Source organism: Mycteria americana, chromosome 5 (genome assembly GCF_035582795.1).
Source record: "Mycteria americana isolate JAX WOST 10 ecotype Jacksonville Zoo and Gardens chromosome 5, USCA_MyAme_1.0, whole genome shotgun sequence".
NCBI classification, from domain to species: Eukaryota; Metazoa; Chordata; class Aves; order Ciconiiformes; family Ciconiidae; genus Mycteria; species Mycteria americana.
The window spans coordinates 1,550,451-1,568,884 of NC_134369.1; the positions used below are offsets into that span (position 1 = coordinate 1,550,451).

General features: G+C 65.7%; 4 protein-coding genes across 7 annotated transcripts; 3 read left to right on the top strand and 1 right to left on the bottom strand.

Annotated features, from left to right (window-relative positions):
- The first annotated feature begins 368 nt into the window (after nt 1-368).
- NDUFS8 (NADH:ubiquinone oxidoreductase core subunit S8) lies at nt 369-2,455 on the top strand. 2 transcript variants are annotated; one of them, XM_075501889.1, is made up of 7 exons: nt 369-459; nt 1,184-1,231; nt 1,313-1,375; nt 1,487-1,576; nt 1,715-1,887; nt 1,987-2,115; nt 2,220-2,455. In XM_075501889.1, exons 2-7 carry the CDS (start codon nt 1,192-1,194, stop codon nt 2,349-2,351), a joined length of 627 nt encoding a protein of 208 aa, XP_075358004.1. In that variant the 5' UTR covers nt 369-459; nt 1,184-1,191; the 3' UTR covers nt 2,352-2,455. The 2 variants fall into 2 exon arrangements, with proteins under 2 accessions (XP_075358004.1, XP_075358005.1); XM_075501890.1 differs by having other exon boundaries at nt 384-459; nt 1,181-1,231.
- Nucleotides 2,456-3,311: 856 nt separating this feature from the next.
- On the top strand, nt 3,312-10,529 carry TCIRG1 (T cell immune regulator 1, ATPase H+ transporting V0 subunit a3). 2 transcript variants are annotated; one of them, XM_075501829.1, is made up of 19 exons: nt 3,312-3,616; nt 4,915-4,993; nt 5,089-5,318; nt 5,413-5,507; nt 6,543-6,669; nt 6,751-6,833; nt 6,967-7,060; nt 7,140-7,352; nt 7,680-7,830; nt 7,910-8,049; nt 8,266-8,423; nt 8,496-8,586; nt 8,666-8,784; nt 8,968-9,181; nt 9,361-9,477; nt 9,558-9,668; nt 9,758-9,878; nt 9,983-10,154; nt 10,250-10,529. In XM_075501829.1, exons 1-19 carry the CDS (start codon nt 3,500-3,502, stop codon nt 10,329-10,331), a joined length of 2,514 nt encoding a protein of 837 aa, XP_075357944.1. In that variant the 5' UTR covers nt 3,312-3,499; the 3' UTR covers nt 10,332-10,529. The 2 variants fall into 2 exon arrangements, with proteins under 2 accessions (XP_075357944.1, XP_075357945.1); XM_075501830.1 differs by having other exon boundaries at nt 3,314-3,616; nt 8,266-8,586.
- On the top strand, nt 10,523-17,416 carry LOC142410012 (olfactory receptor 5G3-like). 2 transcript variants are annotated; one of them, XM_075501872.1, is made up of 4 exons: nt 10,523-10,626; nt 11,476-11,784; nt 14,465-16,126; nt 16,357-17,416. In XM_075501872.1, exon 4 carries the CDS (start codon nt 16,454-16,456, stop codon nt 17,390-17,392), a length of 939 nt encoding a protein of 312 aa, XP_075357987.1. In that variant the 5' UTR covers nt 10,523-10,626; nt 11,476-11,784; nt 14,465-16,126; nt 16,357-16,453; the 3' UTR covers nt 17,393-17,416. The 2 variants fall into 2 exon arrangements, with proteins under 2 accessions (XP_075357987.1, XP_075357988.1); XM_075501873.1 differs by lacking the exon at nt 14,465-16,126.
- On the bottom strand, nt 10,605-13,631 carry TBX10 (T-box transcription factor 10). Its single transcript, XM_075501478.1, has 9 exons — nt 13,316-13,631; nt 12,532-13,114; nt 12,309-12,430; nt 11,873-12,056; nt 11,698-11,799; nt 11,458-11,629; nt 11,202-11,357; nt 11,066-11,133; nt 10,605-10,983 (listed from the first exon to the last, which is right to left on the bottom strand). Exons 1-9 carry the CDS (start codon nt 13,629-13,631, stop codon nt 10,605-10,607), a joined length of 2,082 nt encoding a protein of 693 aa, XP_075357593.1.
- Nucleotides 17,417-18,434: the final 1,018 nt, after the last annotated feature.

The following is an 18,434-nucleotide window of genomic DNA, read 5'->3' on the forward strand; positions in this document are numbered from 1 at the left end:
ACGCTGCTCCGCAGGGCAGAGACCTTCCCGCACTCGCGGTCCGCGCTGCCCCGCGGGGCCGGCCGGGAGGCCCTGAAGGCCCCGCACCGCCCGCCCTACGGCCCGCACCGCCACCGAGCGCCGCGATAAACACGCGCTTCCGCTTCCGCCCTACCTACGCTTTGGACCCGCCCCGCCGCCTCACGCCCGGCCAATGGCCGCGCCGCCCCGCCCAATCCACGAAGCTCCTCCCATCTTCCCCCTCACCCTCCCGTCCCCAGCGGCCTCCGGCCAATGGGAAGCGAGCCTGGCACCGCCTGCCCCGCCCTCCACTCCAGACCCCGCCCCCAGCGCGGCGGCCCGCCCCCTCCCCGGCCCGTGACCCCGGCGCCGCTCTGCGCCTGCGCCGCTGCCCTTCGCGCCTGCGCGGTGCGCTTTGGGGGCGGGCCAGGGGTCAGGACGCCAGGGTCCTTGTGGGAGGTGAGAGGGGGCGGCGGGGGGGGCCCCGGGAGGGCTGTGGTGGCCCGTGGTGGCTTGTGGTGGCCCCTAGGTCCCGCCTGGGGGAGAGGGGCGGCCCGGAGCCCCCCCGGGGACACAGACACGGGGCGCCTGGGGCCGGGCTGTCAGGACGGCTCGGTCCCTCCGGGGGCCGGGGCGGGCTTGGGGCAGGGCTGTTGGGTCCCATGGGGCGGGGGGGCTGCCTGGGTCCCGCGGGGGGGCCAGGGCGCCTGGGTCCCTTGGGGGGGTGGGGAGAGGACATTGGGGTCCCTTGTGGGTCCCTTGCGGGGGACAGGTGGGTCCCTTGTGGGAAGGGGGGGTGACAGCAGGGCTGGGTCCCTTTGGGGGGGGTAGGACATTGGGGTCCCTTGTGGGTCCCTTGCGGGGGACAGGTGGGTCCCTTGTGGGAAGGGGGGGTGACAGGGCACCTGGGTCCCTTTGGGGGGGGTTGACAGGGCACCTGGGTCCTTTGTGGGAGGCGGGGGGGGCAGAACACCTCGGTCCCTTGGGGGGGGAGAGGACACCTGGGTCCCTCGCGGGAGGAGGGGTGCCCAGGGGATCCGGGTCTTTTCTGGTGGAGGGTGGGGGGTCAGGACGCCTGGGTCCCCGTGGGAAATGGGGGGGCCCAGGCCCCCCCAGCTGCCTGCCAGCCCGGCACCTGAGGGCTGGCAGCGAGCCTCAGGCCGGACCCCTCTGCCGGCAGCAGGACCGGCCATGGCGGCGCTGCGTTTGCTGTACCGGGCTGCCCGCGCAGGTGAGGGCCGCGCCGGGCACCCCCTCGCCCCCCTCTCCCCGGCCCAAACCCCCCCTGACCCCTCTCTCTCCCCTTCCCCAGGCCCGCCGGCCCCCGTGGGCTACCTGCGCCCGCTCAGCACCACCGCCCCCAGGGAATCCTACAGTGAGTAGGGGCGTGCTGCCCCCCCCGCCCCCGGCCCTTCCCCTCCCGCCCCGGGGCTGCCTGCGCCCAGCCCCTCCCCGCAGGGTGGGCCCAGCTCCCCTCTCCCCGCAGAGTACGTCAACGTCCAGGAGCCGGCCATGGACATGCGCTCCATCACCGACCGGGCTGCCCAGACCCTGCTGTGGACGGAGCTCTTCCGAGGTGAGGCCTGGAGCCGGCTGGATGCCTCTGCGGGCAGAACAAACCCCGCTCGGCCTCCCAGCGCGTGGCCCCTGGCCCGGCTGCGGGGTGCCAACCCCCCTCCGAGCGTGCCGTAACCCCCCCCTTTCTGTCTTCCAGGCCTGGCCATGACGCTGAGCTACCTTTTCCGGGAGCCGGCCACCATCAACTACCCGTTCGAGAAGGGCCCGCTGAGCCCGCGCTTCCGTGGGGAGCACGCCCTGCGCCGCTACCCGTCGGGAGAGGAGAGGTGCATCGCCTGCAAGCTCTGCGAGGCCGTCTGCCCGGCACAGGTCAGCCTTCGTCCACCCTCATCCTCCTCCCGCTGGCTCCGGGAGACGGCACGTTCCCCGGAGCGGGAGCTGAGGGTGTTCCCCTTGCCCCCGCGGCAGGCGATCACCATCGAGGCCGAGCCCCGAGCCGACGGCAGCCGCCGCACCACCCGCTACGACATCGACATGACCAAGTGCATCTACTGCGGGTTCTGCCAGGAGGCCTGCCCCGTGGACGCCATCGTGGAGGTGAGCCGGGGGGCGGGGGGCAGAGCCGCGGGGCAGCCAGACCTCCTGCCCAGGGCGGCGGGGGTCCGGCGAGCCTCGAGGGCGAACGCCTCCCATCCTGGCAGGGCCCCAACTTCGAGTTCTCCACGGAGACGCACGAGGAGCTGCTCTACAACAAGGAGAAGCTGCTCAACAACGGCGACAAGTGGGAGGCCGAGATCGCGGCCAACATCCAAGCTGATTACCTGTACCGGTGACAACCGGGTGCCACCACATCTCTTCCCCGCTCCCCTAATAAAGGGTCTGGGGGGTTCTGCCACCCCCGTCTGCACTGGGGGCACCGGCCCCTTCCTAACCCAGAGCTCCGGCTTTCTCCGCGTCCGCTCCTTTGCAGGGCTGGGGCAGGGGAGGGGTTGAACCCCCTGGGCAGGTACAGCCCCGGGGGGGGGGCTCCGGGGGCGCGTGGTTGCATCTTGGGGAGGGGGACGGGGGGTCCTGGGGGTGCCGTCGCCCATGTCGGGGTGGGGAAACAGGAATGTGGGGAGCATCGGTCGCAGGGGAAGGTGCGGGATGGGGAGGGGATGTTGGGGGGCGGGGGGAAGGCAGGGACCAAGGGCAGTGTGGGGTGGGTTAGAAGGTTTTTTTTTTGGGGGGGGGGGGGCACCTGCCCCTCTCCCAGGGAGAGGATGCCGCTACCTGCAGCCGGCTCCGGGGCCGCGGGGAGCCGTTCTCTTCCCGGGGCAGCCCCGGAGGGGGGGGGCCCGGCTGCGGGATGGGGCGGTGGGTTTCCCTCTCCATGCTCCTGGGGGGACGGGGCGGCCCTGGCCCCGAGGGATCCCTGCTTCCCGCGACCGGGGGGGCGGGGGTGTCCCGGGGGCTTCCCCGGTGTCTCGGCTCCCGCTCCCGGGAGGTTCCCCCGGGTTCCCGGGGAGCGGCGGGGCCGGTCCCTCCCCGCGGCCGGGCCCTTCCTGGGGAAGAAGGAAGTGCCGAGCCCGGCCGCCCCCACGCTGCTCCGGGGTCGGGCAGCCCCCACGCAGGGGGGTGGGTCTCGGGTGGGGGAGGACCGGGGCAGCCCTGCCCCTCCCTCGCTCCCCGCCGTGCCCCGGGGGGGGGGGCGGGGCGGGGGGGGGAGCGGGGGTGGCCGGTGCCCGGTGCGGTCCCGGGGATGCGGTGGCCCTGAGTCAGATGCAGCTGAGCCGGGGCGGGGAAGGGGAGGAGGGGGGGGGGGGGGGGGCTGGAAAATATTTTGCAAGGCCGGGGCCGGGACCGGCCACTTCCCCCGGGCCACGGCTGCCGGGACGCCCCGGCTCCGCCGCCGCAGGGACCGCCGGCCCTGACCCCCTCCGTCCGTCCGTCCAGGCCGTGTCCGCGTGTGCCGCAGCCCGGGCGGGCGGGGGCCGGCGCCATGGGGGCCCTGTTCCGCAGCGAGGAGATCGGCCTGGCCCAGCTCTTCCTCCACTCCGCCGCGGCCTACAGCTGCGTCAGCGAGCTGGGCGAGCGCGGGCTGCTGGAGTTCCGCGACGTGCGTGGGCCGGGGCTGCGTGCGGGGGCGTTGGGGCTTTGGGGCGCGGGTGGGTGCGGTGGGTTTGGGGTGAGGTGGGTGCAGGGGTTGGGTGCGGGTGGGTTTGGGGTGAGGTGGGTGCAGGGGGTGGGTGCGGGTGAGTTTGGGGTGAGGTGGGTGCAGGGGGTGGGTACGGGTGGGTTTGGGGTGCGGTGGGTGGGTGCAGTGGGTTTGGGGTGCGGTGGGTGCAGGGGTTGGGTGCGGGTGGGTTTGGGGTGAGGTGGGTGCAGGGGGTGGGTACGGGTGGGTTTGGGGTGCGGTGGGTGGGTGCAGTGGGTTTGGGGTGCGGTGGGTGCAGGGGGTGGGTGCGGGTGGGTTTGGGGTGCAGTGGGTGCAGGGGGTGGATGTGGGTGGGTTTGGGGTGCAGTGGGTGCAGGGGGTGGGTGCGGGTGGGTTTGGGGTGTCCTGGGTGCAGGAGGCTTGGGGTGGGTGGTTTGGTGGGCAGTGGGTATAGCTGGGTTTGGGGTGCTGTGGGTGCAGGGACTGGGTGCGGGTGGGTTTGGGGTGAGGTGGGTGCAGGGGTTGGGTGCAGGTGGGTTTGGGGTGCAGGGGTTGGGTGCAGTGGGGTTGGGGTGCAGTGGGTGCAGGTGGGTTTGGGTGCTGTGGGTGCAGGGGTTGGGTGCGGGTGGGTTTGGGATGAGGTGGGTGCAGGGGTTGGGTGCAGGTGGGTTTGGGGTGCAGGGGTTGGGTGCAGTGGGGTTGGGGTGCTGTGGGTGCAGGGGTTGAGTGAAGGTGGGTTTGGGGTGCCATGGGTGCAAGGGACTGGGTTTGGGTGGTTTGGGGTGTAGGGGCTGGGTGCGGGTGGGTTTGGGGTGTCCTGGGTGCAGGAGGCTTGGGGTGGGTGGTTTGGTGGGTGGTGGGTGTAGGTGGGTGTAGGGTGCTGTGGGTGCAGGGAATGGGTGCATTGGGGTTGGGCTGGGTGGTTGGGGTGCTGTGGGTACAGGGGGTTTGGGGTGCAGGGGGTGGGTGTGAGTGGTTTGGGGTGCCACGAGTGTGCAGAACTGGGGTGCGGGGGCTGGATACGGGTGGTTTGGGGTGCCACGGGTGCAGGGGAGTGTGTGGGGGTGATTTGGGGCGCCATGGCTGCAAGGGGCTGGGTTTGGGTGCTTTGGGGTGCTCTGGGTGCAGGAGGTGGGTGCGGGTGGCGTGGGGTGCCCTGCGTGCTGGGCTGGGGGTGCTGGGGCTGCCCGGCCCCCCGGGTTGCTCGATGGCCCCCCTTCCCGCTGGGGCTGTGCCGTGACCGTGCCCCCCCCCGGCAGCTGAACCCCAAGGTGAGTGCCTTCCAGCGGCGCTTCGTGGGCGAGGTGCGGCGCTGCGAGGAGATGGAGAAGACCTTCAGTGAGTGCTGGGGGGGCCGGCTCGGGGCGGGGGGCTGCTCGGGGGGTGCCCTCCCTCTGGACCCCCCCCCCCCCATCTGACCGCGGCTCTCGCAGCCTTCCTGCAGCAGGAACTGCGGGGTGCCGGGCGGGTGCTGGGGCCGTGCCCCGAGAGCCCGCGGGCGCCGCTGGCGCGGGAGGCACTGCGGGTGCAGGAGCAGTCGGAGCAGCTGGCGCAGGAGCTGCGGGAGGTCAGCCACAACCGCGCCTCCCTGCGCGGGCGCCTGCGGGAGCTGCGCCAGTACCTCCACGTCCTGCGCGAGGGCCAGCGCTTCACCAGCCTGCCGGTGGGTCCGCGGGGGAGCCGCCGTCCCGGGGGTGCCACCCTTGCGCCCCCGCTTCCCCCCCGCAGCCTCATCTCTTTGCTCCCCGTCACCGCAGGCCCCCCTGGGCTCCCCGCCGCGGCCCCGGGCGCTCTCTGAGCACGAGCCCATCCTCGACCCTTCCCTGCACCAGCACCTCGACCGCAAGATCAAGTAAGAGGGGCCGGCGTGTGGGGCGGGGGTTGGAGAGGGGCCGTGGGCAGTGGCGTGGTCTTGGGGCAGTGGGCGTGGTTGTAGGGCAACGGTTGGAGATGGGCCATGGGGCAGTGGCATGGCCGTGGGGCAGGAATAGTGGGTAGGGGTATAGGGTAAGGGTTGGAGATGAGCTATGGGGCAGTGGCACGGCCATGGGGCAGCTGGCAAAGTTGTGGGATAAAGATTGAAGATGAGCCGTGGGGCAGTGCTGTAGGAGAAGGGTTGGAGATGGGCCATGGGGCAGTGGCGTGGCCATGGGGCAATGGGCATGGCTGTAGGAGAAGGGTTGGAGATGGGCCATGGGGCAGTGGTGTGGCTATGGGGCAATGGACATGGCTGTAGGAGAAGGGTTGGAGATGGGCCATGGGGCAGTGGCGTGGCCATGGGGCAATGGGCATGGCTGTAGGAGAAGGGCTGGAGATGGGCCATGGGGCAGTGGCGTGGCCATGGGGCAATGGGCATGGCTGTAGAAGGGTTGGAGATGGGCCATGGGGCAGTGGCGTGGCCATGGGGCAATGGGCATGGCTGTAGGAGAAGGGTTGGAGATGGGCCATGGGGCAGTGGCGTGGCCATGGGGCAATGGGCATGGCTGTAGGAGAAGGGCTGGAGATGGGCCATGGGGCAGTGGCGTGGCCATGGGGCAATGGGCATGGCTGTAGAAGGGTTGGAGATGGGCCATGGGGCAGTGGCGTGGCCATGGGGCAATGGGCATGGCTGTAGGAGAAGGGCTGGAGATGGGCCATGGGGCAGTGGCGTGGCCATGGGGCAATGGGCATGGCTGTAGAGGGGTTGGAGATAGGCCATGGGGCAGTGGCGTGGCCATGGGGCAATGGGCATGGCTGTAGAGGGGTTGGAGATGGGCCATGGGGCAGTGGCGTGGCCGTGGGGCATAGCTGTAGGATGAGGTCTGGGGAGGAGTCGCGGGGCAGGGGCCCGGCCATGGGGCAGAGGCAGCAGCAGAGCCGAGCCCGTCCCAGCGCCGCGTCCCCGCAGCTTCGTGGCCGGCGTCATTCACCCGTGGCGGGTGAGCGCCTTCGAGCGGCTGCTGTGGCGCGCCTGCCGCGGCTACCTGGTGGCCAGCTTCGTGGAGATGCCCGAGCCCATGGAGGACCCGGCCACGGTGAGCGGGGCACCGGGGTGGGGGCTGGCAGGGAAGGGGGGCCAGGACAGCCGGGGCTGACGCGGGCTACGCTGTCCCCAGGGCGAGAGCATCACCTGGGTCATCTTCCTCATCTCCTACTGGGGCGAGCAGATCGGGCAGAAGATCCGCAAGATCTCGGACTGGTGAGCCAGCGGCCCCGCACCACGCATCCGGCCACGCAGAGGTTTATTTAGCGAGACCCGCTCCGGACCCCCCCACGGGGACGGGCTGGGGAGCCCTGGCACCCCCCGACGCGTCGTCGTCTGTCTGTCCCAGCTTCCACTGCCACGTGTACCCCTACCCGGAGAGCGAGGCCAGCCGGGCGGACACCATGAGCGGGCTGCACAGCCAGATCCAGGACCTCAGCGTGGTGAGCTGGGCGCCACAGAGGGGGCTGGGGGGGCCACCCCAGGACCCCCCGGTCCCTGACCTGCGCTGGGCACCCGCAGGTGCTGGAGGAGACGGAGCAGTACCTGGCGCAGGTGCTGGACAAGGTGGTGCTGGCGCTGCCCACCTGGCGGGTGCAGATACAGAAGATGAAGGCTATCTACCTCATCCTCAACCAGTGCAGCTTCGATGTCACCGAGAAGTGCCTTATCGCCGAGGTCTGGTGCCCCGTGCGGGACCTCACCCAAGTGCAGGACGCCCTGCGCCAGGGATCGGTGGGTTGCTTGGTGTCCCCATGTCCTCATGCCAGGGGTTGCTTGGTGTCCCCATGTCCTCATGCCAAGGGTTGTTTGGTGTCCCCATGTTCTCATGCCAGGGGTTGCTTGGTGTCCCTGTGTCCTCACGGCAGGGGTTGCTTGGTGTCCCCATGTCCTCACAGCAGGGGTTGCTTGGTGTCCCCATGTCCTCATGCCAGGGGTTGCTTGGTGTCCCCATGTCCTCGTGCCAGAGGTCCCTTGGTGACCCCGTGTCCTCCTGCCATGGTGGGGTGGGTGCCGGGCAGGGGGGTGCCGTGGGTCAGGCGCCGGGTGCTCTCCCCGCAGTACAAGAGCGGCTCGAGCGTGGAGTGCTTCGTGCAGCGCATCCCCACCTCAGAGAGTCCCCCCACCCTCATCCGCACCAACAAGTTCACCGCTGGCTTCCAGAGCATCGTGGACGCTTACGGGGTGGCCAGCTACCAGGAGGTGAACCCCGGTAAGGCCCCCCCGACCCCCTACCACGGCTCAGGGCTGGGGGTGGGGGCCCGTGTGACATGGTCCCTGTGCCGCCGCAGCGCCCTACGCCATCATCACCTTCCCCTTCATCTTCGCCATCATGTTTGGGGACGTGGGGCACGGGCTGCTCATGTTCCTCTTCGCTCTCTGGATGGTGCTGTACGAGAACAGCCCCAGCCTGCAGCAGGCCAGCAACGAGGTGAGGGGGACATGGTGTGGGGCCAGGCTTGGAGGTGTGGGGCCAGGCTTGGAGGTGTGGGACATGGCTGGGGGCATGGGATGGGCTTGGTGGCGTGGGATGGGGCTGGTGGTGTGGGACGGGGACAGTATGGGGCAGGGTTGGTGGTGTGGGAGGGGGTCGGTGTGGGGCAGGGGAGGTGGTGTGGGACGTGGGAGCCATGTTTGCCCCCACCAGATCTGGCTGACGTTCTTCGAGGGACGCTACCTCATCCTGCTCATGGGGGCCTTCTCCATCTACACCGGCTTCATCTACAACGAGTGCTTCAGCAAAGCCACCGTCATCTTCCCCTCTGCCTGGAGCGTGGCCACCATGGCCAACCACTCCTCCTGGAGGTGGGACTCCCAACCCCCCTGTGACCCCCCCAGGTCCTTGCCAGCACTGACACCCCCTCGCTCTGCCCACAGCTCCGACTACCTCGCCACCCACCCGTCCCTCACCCTGGACCCCAACGTCACCGGCGTCTTCCAAGGGCCCTATCCTTTCGGGATCGACCCAGTGAGTGTCCTGTGGGGGAGAGGACCGGGTGGGACCCTTGGCAGGTGGCCCAGAGTCTCACCCACCTTGTCCATGACAGATATGGAGCTTGGCCACCAACCACCTCAACTTCCTCAACTCCTTCAAGATGAAGATGTCCGTGGTGCTGGGCATCGTGCACATGGGCTTTGGTGTCCTGCTGGGGGTCTTCAACCACGTGTGAGTCCCCATGGCTGCGCCCGTGGGCTCTGGCCACCCATGGTCATGCTAAGGGGACCAGGGCTGGACTCACCCAGTTGGGGTGGGCAAGCGGGGTCCTGTACCCCTACATCTGGGTGGGAGCCGAGGACACGCGAGGCTACGCCGTGCCAGGCTGAGCGCGGCTGATGTCCCCTTGCCTAGGCACTTCCAGCAGCGGCACCGGCTGGTGCTGGAGCTCCTGCCTGAGATGGTTTTCCTCCTGGCGCTCTTCGGCTACCTCGTCTTCCTCATCTTCTACAAGTGGGTCAAGTTCAGCGCTGCCGACTCCCTGGTGGCCCCCAGCATCCTCATCCACTTCATCGACATGTTCCTCTTCACCTCCAACGCCGGCAACCTCCCGCTCTACCGGGGACAGGTAGCACCCCGCGGAGATGGGGGGCACCCACCCGGGGACCCTTCTTTTTGCCCATGCTGGGAGCAGCAGGGGAGCCCTGGGGGGGACGGCGCGGCGGGGATGGGGATGGGGTCCCCCCTGCGTCACGAGCGGGGCCGTTCTCAGCTTGGGGACCCTGAAACGGTGCCCCTGTGCCGCAGGTGCCGGTGCAGACCGTGTTGGTGGCGCTGGCGCTGGCGTCGGTGCCCGTCCTGCTCCTGGGGACACCGCTCTACCTGTGCTGCCGGCGACGTGCGTCAAGGACGAGCCGTCCTGCGGTGAGGCTGGGGTCACGGCGGGGGGGGGCTCGGGCGGGGGGATGCAGCGGGGTCTCACCGCCGGTGCCGTCCCCGTGCAGCCGGTGGCCGCGGCGGAGCAGGAGCCGCTGCTGGAGGGGCAGGAGGCCGGCAACTCCGTCAACGCCACCAAGGAGGACGTGGAGAGCGGGGGGCCCAGCCCCGATGCCGAGGTGAGGGGCGCCGGCCCCGCGGGCTCAGGTGGCGGGGTGGGGGCGGCCGTTCCCCCCGCCCACATCGCGTGTCCCCTCCGTCCCTGCAGCACTCGGACTTCGCCGAGATCTTCATGCACCAGGCGATCCACACCATCGAGTACTGCCTGGGCTGCGTCTCCAACACCGCGTCCTACCTGCGGCTCTGGGCGCTCAGCCTGGCCCACGCCCGTGAGTCCCCCCGGCCCCCCGTGTCCCCGTCCCCCCGTCCCCCAACCCCCCCGGGGCTGGGCAGAGCCTCCCCCCCTCCGCCTGTCCCTGTCCCACCCTCCCAGAGCTGTCGGAGGTCCTGTGGACCATGGTGATGCGCAACGGCTTCGTGCGGCTGAGCTACGCGGGTGGCGTGGTGCTGGTGCCCGTCTTCGCCGCCTTCGCCGTGCTGACCGTGGCCATCCTGCTGGTGATGGAAGGGCTCTCCGCCTTCCTCCACGCCCTGCGCCTGCACTGGTGAGCCCGGCCCGGGGGTGCCGGTGGGACGGGGTGACTGACACCCCCCCCCCCCCCGCCCCGTGCCGCTCCTCACCGGCCCCTCTCCTCGGCAGGGTGGAGTTTCAGAATAAGTTTTACGTGGGCGCTGGATACAAGCTGTGCCCCTTCGCCTTCGCGCCCGACGCCTGGGAGTAGCCGCGCCGCGTGGATGCCGGCGGGCTCGGAGCATCGGCTGGACCCAATCCCCGGCTGCGGGGAGCTTGGCTGGGGGGTGCCGGGGAGCAGGGTTCCCCCCCCAAACCCCCAGGGCCGGGGGGTAGCGGGGGTCCGGCTGCAGCATCCTCCCCGTCTCCTTCTCGGCAGCGAATAAAGCCGTCCCCGTGGCTCGTCCCCGTGGCTCGTCCCCGGCTCTGCGTCTCCATCCCCTCTGCCGCGGGCCGGGTAGGGGGTCCCGGGGGCGCCCCCCCATCACTGCTGCCCGTAGCCGAAGGTGGGGGCCGCGGCGGTGCCGAAGGTGCCGAGCGGGGGGAAGGCGGGCAGGGGGTAGGGCAGGGTGCGGGGCTTGGCCCCCACGTAGACAGCGGGGGGGCAGGCGAGGGGCTGGAAGGGGGGTGCGGGCAGCTCGGGGAAGCCGGGGGCAGCCGCTGACGGGGCCGGTTGTGGGGGTACGGAGGCAGCCAGCGCCCCATGGCTGCGGGGAGCCCCTGGGGGGGGGAGAGACAGTAACAGGGGGTCAGCCCCCCCCCCAGCCCCCCTACCTTTCTCCTGTTTCTCGGGGCGGGAGGGCAGCGCGGTGGCCCGGGCGCGGGGCGTTGCACCCAGCAGGGACCCTGCCGGCACCCCGCACCTGCAAGAGAGATGGGGGGCTCAGGGGGGGGTGGCGCGGAGCCCCTCATCGCGGCGTTGGGGCAGCGTAGGGGGGGCTTTACCACGGCTCGGGGTCACCGTCCCGAAAGCCCTTGGCGAAGGGGTTGCTGGCGATCTTCAGCTGGGTGATCTGCGGAGGGGAGCGGGGTCAGGGGGTCCCTGGGGGACACCCCGCTGTCCCCCCGCCCCGGGGCTCACCCGGTGGTTCTGGTACGCCGTCACCGCCATGAACTGGGTCTCGGGGAAGCTGAAGGACTTGAAGTTCTGGTGGGCGAAGCGCTCGCTGTCCCGTCGCGGGTCCACGAAGACCACGTGGAAGCGGGGCTGGTAGCGGTGCATGGAGTTGAGGATGATCTGTGACGGGGGGAGAGGGGAGGTGGGCAGGACCCCCCGGGCAGGGGTGCATCGTGTGTGTCCCCCCCCCCCATCGCCCACCCCGGGGCCAGGTCCTCACGTGGCCGTTGTCGTCCAGGAGGTTGTTGGTCAGCTTGAGCTTGTCGAAGGAGACGATCTGCCGCATCCACTGGGCCCCCTTGGCCGGGGAGTCGGGGTGGAAGTGGACGCGGCCGGGGGCTGCCGGGTCGGCCCGTCCCGCCGCCAGCCAGGAGGAGCTGTGGAAGGCGTACCTGCGGGGCGGGGGGCTCAGCACCACCAGGATCTGCCCCCCCCCCACCCCAGCATCCCCATCGCCCACCGGTATCGCTTGTCATCCAGCGGGACGAAGTCCATGAGCAGGACGTAGTCGGCCAGCGGGTCCAGCCCCGAGAGCTTCACCTGGAAGGTGGGGAACATCCTCCTGTGGGGAAAGGGGGGGTGGGAAGGGGGTGCCCCCCACCTCGGCAGCCCCCCTGCCCCGCTGCGGTACCTACCTGCCCGCCTTGGTGACGATCATCTCGGTGCCCAGGCGGTTGAACTCCTCCCAGAGGCTGCCCATCTCCAGCCGTGCCGCGGCATGGCACACGCGCCGGTTCTTGCCGCCGGCCCCCAGCCCCTCACCTGCCCACCCGGGGCCGGGGCCGCAGGGGGACCCCTCGCCCGGCCCCCCCGGGAAGGCTGCGGAGGGATGAGGGGGTGTTGGGGGGGGCCCGATCCCGCACCCCAGACGCGCCGGCCACCCCATCGCATCGTCCCTCTGCAGAGGGGTTGGGAGGACCAGGGGGGTCCTGGCCCCCCACCAAAGCGGGGGGTTTTGTCCCCCCACCGCAGCCCTACTCTCTTGTGGGGCCAGGCGACCCACTGCACCCCAAAACCACCGCGGGGCCCCGCCGCTGGGTACGGGGCAGCGTGGCCACGGGTGGGTTTTACCTGCCATGGGTACAGCGGGTGGGCAGGAGGCGTCCGTGGCTCCGTCCCCCGGCACGGCGGCGGTGAGGACCCCAGCGAAGCCCCCTCCCAGCACAGCACCGGCTCTGGGCTGTCCCCGCAGCCTGCCGGGGGTTTTATGCCCCAGCTTGGGGGTGGAGACGCAGGGGCTGGAGCTGCAGTGGTCGTCGGGGGCCGGAGCGCGGCCCCCCCCTCCCCGACCTGCCTTCGCGCCTTGATGCGATGATGATGGACGGGAGGCGAGCGGTGGCCCTGGGACCTCCGGGACCACCGCTGGTGCCCAGCCGGATCTCGGGGTACCCTGGGCTGGGAGGGACAGCTATGTTGGGGTTTCCTTGTCCCCTTCGCGTCACACATCTGAGCGGGGGGAGATGGGGGCTGCTCCAACCCTCTCCCCTGGGCAAAGCCCCTCTCGGCACACGGCAGCTGCCCGCGCGCCGGTGGTTCGGCCGACAGCCAGCCGTCAACACCCGGTATTAAAAAGCACGGTGAGGTGTTGAGGCATCCGCAACGTGCCGGCTGCTTGTGGAAAGCCTCTGCGGCTCCGGGGTTGGAGGGGTGGGAAGGAAAGCGCTCCCCGCTCCCCGGCACCAGTCCCAAGTGCTGGTCCCGCCTCTGCCCTGGTACCCGGGACCCCCCGTCCTGCCCCGGGGCTGAGCCCCCTCCACCCCGCGTCGCCCATCGCGACGCTCGATACCGGCCTGACAGCGGGAGATGGATGGGGACGAGCCGGTGCCGCGGGGGCGAGGGATGCATGCGGGGAGGCGACTGATGCGGGGGCGGGGGGGCTGAGGGGGGGAAGGCAGAGGGGCTACTCCAGAGTCCCCCACTCCCCTCCGAACCGCAACGGGGCCACGGACACCATCTCATTGCATGCCACGGGAGTGTATTTGGGTTGGATGAGAGATGCTGGGGCTCTGGGGACGGGTCTGGCGGGAACAGGGGACATCCCCACGGGGATGGTGATGGCTTTCTGTCCCCAGCCGTACCCCGGCGATGGTGGCACTGGGCGAGGGCTGAAATCCCTCCCCGCTTTGCGCAGAGCTGACTGTTTTCTCCAAACCAGGACTCGGCCTTCACTTCTGCTTTGGGGTCGGCGCTTAAATCTTTCCCACGGCCATCATAACAGAGAGGAAACCCTCTGGCCCCCGTACGCTGCAGGGCGGCCAAGGAGGGCTGCGTGGCCAGCGCTGGGTTTTGGGACCGGGACTGATGCAAACCGGGCAGGGACCACCTCCCCAAGCCCCCTGCGTCCGTCACATCCCCGCACGTGTCCCAGGCCCTGTGATGCCGGCTCGGCCCCATCTGTCTCCTGCCGTCAGCCGGGCCGTGGCCGCGGGGCCGGTATCGAGCGGGGAGATGAGGAGGTGCGAGAGGCGGCACTGACAGCGGGGAGGGGGATGGAGGGGGCTCAGCCCCAGGCAGGACCGGACCTGCCGGGGCTCATCCGCGGCATCGCGCTGCGCTCTGCGGCTGGTTTTGCTGCTGGGGAGAAAAGGAAAAGCAAGGATGGAGAAAAGGAAGAAAAGGGAAAAAGGAAAAGCAAGGCCCTGGAAAGGCTTTAAGCCCCAGACGCTGCCCAGAGCGTGGGGGTTTGCTCCCAGAGGTGCACCATCAGGGAAGGGCAGCCTCCGGCTCCAAGCCTGTAAAACGCCAATTCTCGGCGTCCGAGGCGATGTCTAACCGGACCCCGATTTGTACGGTTTCTCCTCGCCGAGAGCGGAGGCAGAGCCTGGATCTGGCTGAACCGCGGTGCAAACCCGCGTGACGTTTACTTTCCTTTTGTGTTCGGCTCTGGGGGGTTTCATCCTGCTGCCTCATTGCTGCTCAGCAAAGGGTGTGGGTCAGGGCTTTCTGCATCTACGCTGATTCCCACTCTGCAAAATACATCGTCTGACCTTATCCCACAGTGGTCTCTGCTGCCCTTGGCGCTCGCCTTTGCTGGCTGTGAAAAGGCTGTAGCAAGAGGTTCGCCGCATCTCCTGTTGGGCTTGGGAACCTCCGTTAGGGCCACTGGAGACAGGGCCAGCCCTAGCCCTTTCCTTCGTCCCTTCAGAAGGGCCCTTTTCCCAACTTGCGGCCCTTTTCAGTTCTTCTCCATGCTCCTTATCTGATCCTTCCCATCACCTTCCTTCCAGTTTTGGGCACCTCTCCCTCAGGCTCGCGTTTGCCCTTTCGGCTGGTACGTTTCCAGCTTGATGGATGGAAGAAGGTAAATGTCATCACCAAGACGAAGGGCGCAAGGACTGTGGGCTGCCTCAGTCCCCAGCAGGATTAAGAAGCAAATCCCCCTAGAAGCCCTCTCCAGGCAGAGGAAGGACGGGAGGGTGACCATGAATACCCAGCGTGGATGTACCAAGGGCAAGTCATGCTTGACCAGCCTGAGTGCCTTGAGCGATGAGATGATGGCTGTGCGGATGAAGAGGAGAGCATTGGATGGCATCTACCTCAACTTTAGCAAGGTCGCCACGATCTTCTGTTGGCTCCTTGCAGCCAAACTTGTGAGCTGTGGTTTGCAAACAAGGAATTTAAGATGGGTAGAAAGGTGGTTTCATCGTCCGTGGTGCCTGGGGCTGCTGAGGGACGCTGTTACCAGCCCTGGCTCGGCCCCTGCGGGACTGTGCCCCACTGGCGAGGTCCCCCTCAGCTCCCTGGCATGATAATGTCAAACACGGCACTTGTGGAGCTGCTACTGTCTCTGAAATGGTCAAAAAGTGGGCGTGAGAATGGGGCGTTGTTCTGTGGTTTGCTCTGAAGCAAACCAAAGCCCTGTTGTTCACTCAGGCTGAGGTCATCTCCTCTGGGTACACTTCTTCTCCAAACTAAGAAGTGCAGAGAAAAGATAACGACCGGCTTTGGGCTTTATCACTCTCCTGGGGCTCAAAGAGATCCTCAGTCCTCAAATCCCCAAATTATGTGAAATAGTAAGGGTGCTTGCTGACGGTGGTTCATTTTCAAGCTCCCCTGCAGAGCTTCAGGCACACGCATCCTCACATCCATCTCCAAGAGCATCAGGAGGGAAGCAGAGAGAGTGCTGAGATGTAAGTGAGGGTCATCGTCTTTCAGCCCAAGCTGGAGCTCCAGTAGCCTACTCACGAGCAAGGACAGTGTGTGCCGAGCCACCCATCTCCTGTAGTTTTCTCTTGCAAAGAAGAAACAGCTCCTGTCTTCATCTCATGCCCTACCTGCAGGCTCCTGGGCTTCAGTTCTTGATGATACTCTGGGCTTTCCACCAAAACCAGGGAGCTGGCTGCCCTGTGTCCTCACCACACAACTGCTGAGAAGGGAGGTCTGGAGATCACCCTGTTGGAGAGCACGCTCAGGAGGCTTCCTCTCCCCATTGACCACAAAGGGCTGCTGGATGAGGACCAAAAGCTTCCCTGTAAAGAACGTTTAGGGAGCTTACTGTTGCTGAGATGAGGCAGGTCCAAAAGATGATTTTTTTCCCCCCAAATATTTTCAAGGAGAGATTGCTCAGCTTTGGGGGTTGCCCATTTCCATTTGAAGGCTCCAGGAACAGGCTAAAGACCTAGGAAAAGTTTTTATAGCTAAACCAGCGTATTGGGAGGGAGGGGAAACCAACATAAACCTCTGTGTAAGGTTTCATAGTTAGGAAGAAGTCCCAGCAAAGAGGGAGGAAGCGGGTGGTTGGCAAATGCCAACGAGAGGATGAATAATCAACTCTGCACTGTAAAAAGACCGTGTTGCTCTGTGTTTCAGGTTGAGCTGGATGATCTCAGAGTCCCAGGCTGAACGCTAACAAAGGGGACGAAATACAGCCCCAAGGCAAAGCTACTCGGGTGTGTAACCTCCCTACAGCTTGTCACGAAGGTCGTCGCTGGACATCCAGAAGCGAGCCAGAGGACCACGCACCACGTTGTGCCGTGGGATTTTACAGCCCGAGCACAGCTTTGCTTTCGCAGCACCTCGTTTGTTTTACCCACGCTGTGCTATGACTTCTGGCAAGCTGTTTCTAATTGATCTGTGCCTAAACTCTTCCTTTAGATCTTGTACGGTTGTCTCCGAGCAGGTCCCGCTGGAGAGAGGGTTTTCCACCTGGGAGATACCTGCCTGTCGTAGAAGAAACTTCCAGCAAGGAGCTCGCACAGAAAGCATGCGTCCAACTAATGGCAGAAAGCAACTGCACCCGAGCGACTGAGTTCAGCTTAACGGGGTTCACAGAGGACCCAGTGACTCAGGTTATCCTCTTTCTGATGTTTCTGCTCACCTATCTTGTCACCATCCTGGGGAACCTTGGGACGATGGCGTTAATCAGGGCCAGCCCTCAGCTCCACACCCCCATGTATTATTTCTTGGGTAACCTGGCTTTTGTAGACCTCTGTTCTTCCACCGTCATCACCCCCAAGATGTTGTCTGACTTTCTATCAAAGAAGGGCATTCCTTATGCTGGGTGCATGGCTCAGGTGTTCATTTTTGATCTTTTTGGGATGACCGAATGCTTCCTGCTGGCTATGATGGCGTATGACCGTTACGTGGCCATTTGCCGTCCCCTGGTGTATCCCCTTGTCATGTCCCCAAAATGCTGTTTCCAGCTGGTGGTTGGGTCATATCTCGTGGGGTTGACAAACGGCATGGGACAGACTATCGGCATGTCCAATTTATCCTTCTGCGGCGCCAGCGTCATCGACCTGTTCTTCTGTGACATTTCCCCTCTGATATCACCCTCAACCTCCGACAACACCCTCAGCCACATTCTCCTAAGAACTTCAGCATCTTTATTCGGTGTGTCCAGCAGCCTGGTTGTCCTGGTCTCCTACGTGGCCATCATCTCTGCCATCCTGAGCATCAGTTCAGCTGAGGGCAAGTGCAAAGCCTTCTCCACCTGTGCCTCACACCTCACCGCTGTGAGTATCTTCTACGGGACATCGTTTTTTATGTACTTAAAGCCCAGCTCAGACAGCTCAAGAGAAGAAGATAAATGGGCTGCGGTGCTCTACACTGTGGTGACTCCCATGCTGAACCCCTTGATCTACAGCCTGAGGAATAAGGAGGTGAAGGAGGCTTTGAGGAGACTCACAAAAATAAAATTATCTTCAACGTCGTAAATTTACGGCCAGATAGAATGGAGATGTGGGTGATATTCTCAGTTTTTGATTCAATATCTCAGATGGATAACATTTTTGGGGTCTTCTGCACTTGACTTAGAAGCTGCACTGGCTGATTCAATATCCTCAGCCGGTTCAGGATACTGATAATTTCACTCAGTTCTCCAAACATCGATAATTATATTTAGTAGTTAATTTAACCTAATGAAGACACAGGTAGAGAACTACAAGCATGCACTACTCCTCATTTAAACTTTTGCCCTCTACCATGTATTCAATCCTATGTATCAAGCCAAATTAAACCAGAAGAATATGGCAAAAATTTCTGCGATGGGTTGGACTCCCATTACGAGCTGTGTCATGCGTTGCTCTCCCTTTTGCTTAGCAAATCAGAATATACAGGAGGTGAATTCTAATATTCCACTAAATTAAATTCCATCTCAAGACAGCATTGTAAAGTCATGAAGGGCCATAATAACGAGCCTCAGGGTGCCAACACCCTTAGCAAGAAAAATACGGATGGCAGCAAGTAACTGGCACGCTACACAGGAAATATTTTTTCTTTTTCATACTCAAACCTCGTTAAATGACTAACAGCACCATAGATCTCATTTAATTTTAGACAGCTAAAAATTTAAGTTAAATACGATATTCGGGTGACCTCTGTCGTGAGTGAAGGCACTCTGAAAGCATTTTAAGCTGTAGCAGTGATGGCTCTCCCCCAAGGCAGATACTAGCAAGCAGCCCCTAACCACTGCTCCACACCTTTGCTTTCTGTCTCCCTGTTCTGCTCCCTTGACAGCAGTAAAAGCCACGCTCTCCACGGCACCCTGACCAGAACGGATCACAGGAGCTCTGCTGTTGCTCAGCAGCCTTCTCCTTCAGCCCCGATAATTTGCAGCCCACGCCAGCCGGGACCGATGCCGTTGCCTGCCCTGACGTCTCTCCTGCCGCCTTCCTGCGGAGAAAGCTGCCGGGTGGTCCACAGATGCTGCATACATGAAAAAAAGCAAAACCACTCCAATTTGTGTATTACCTCAGC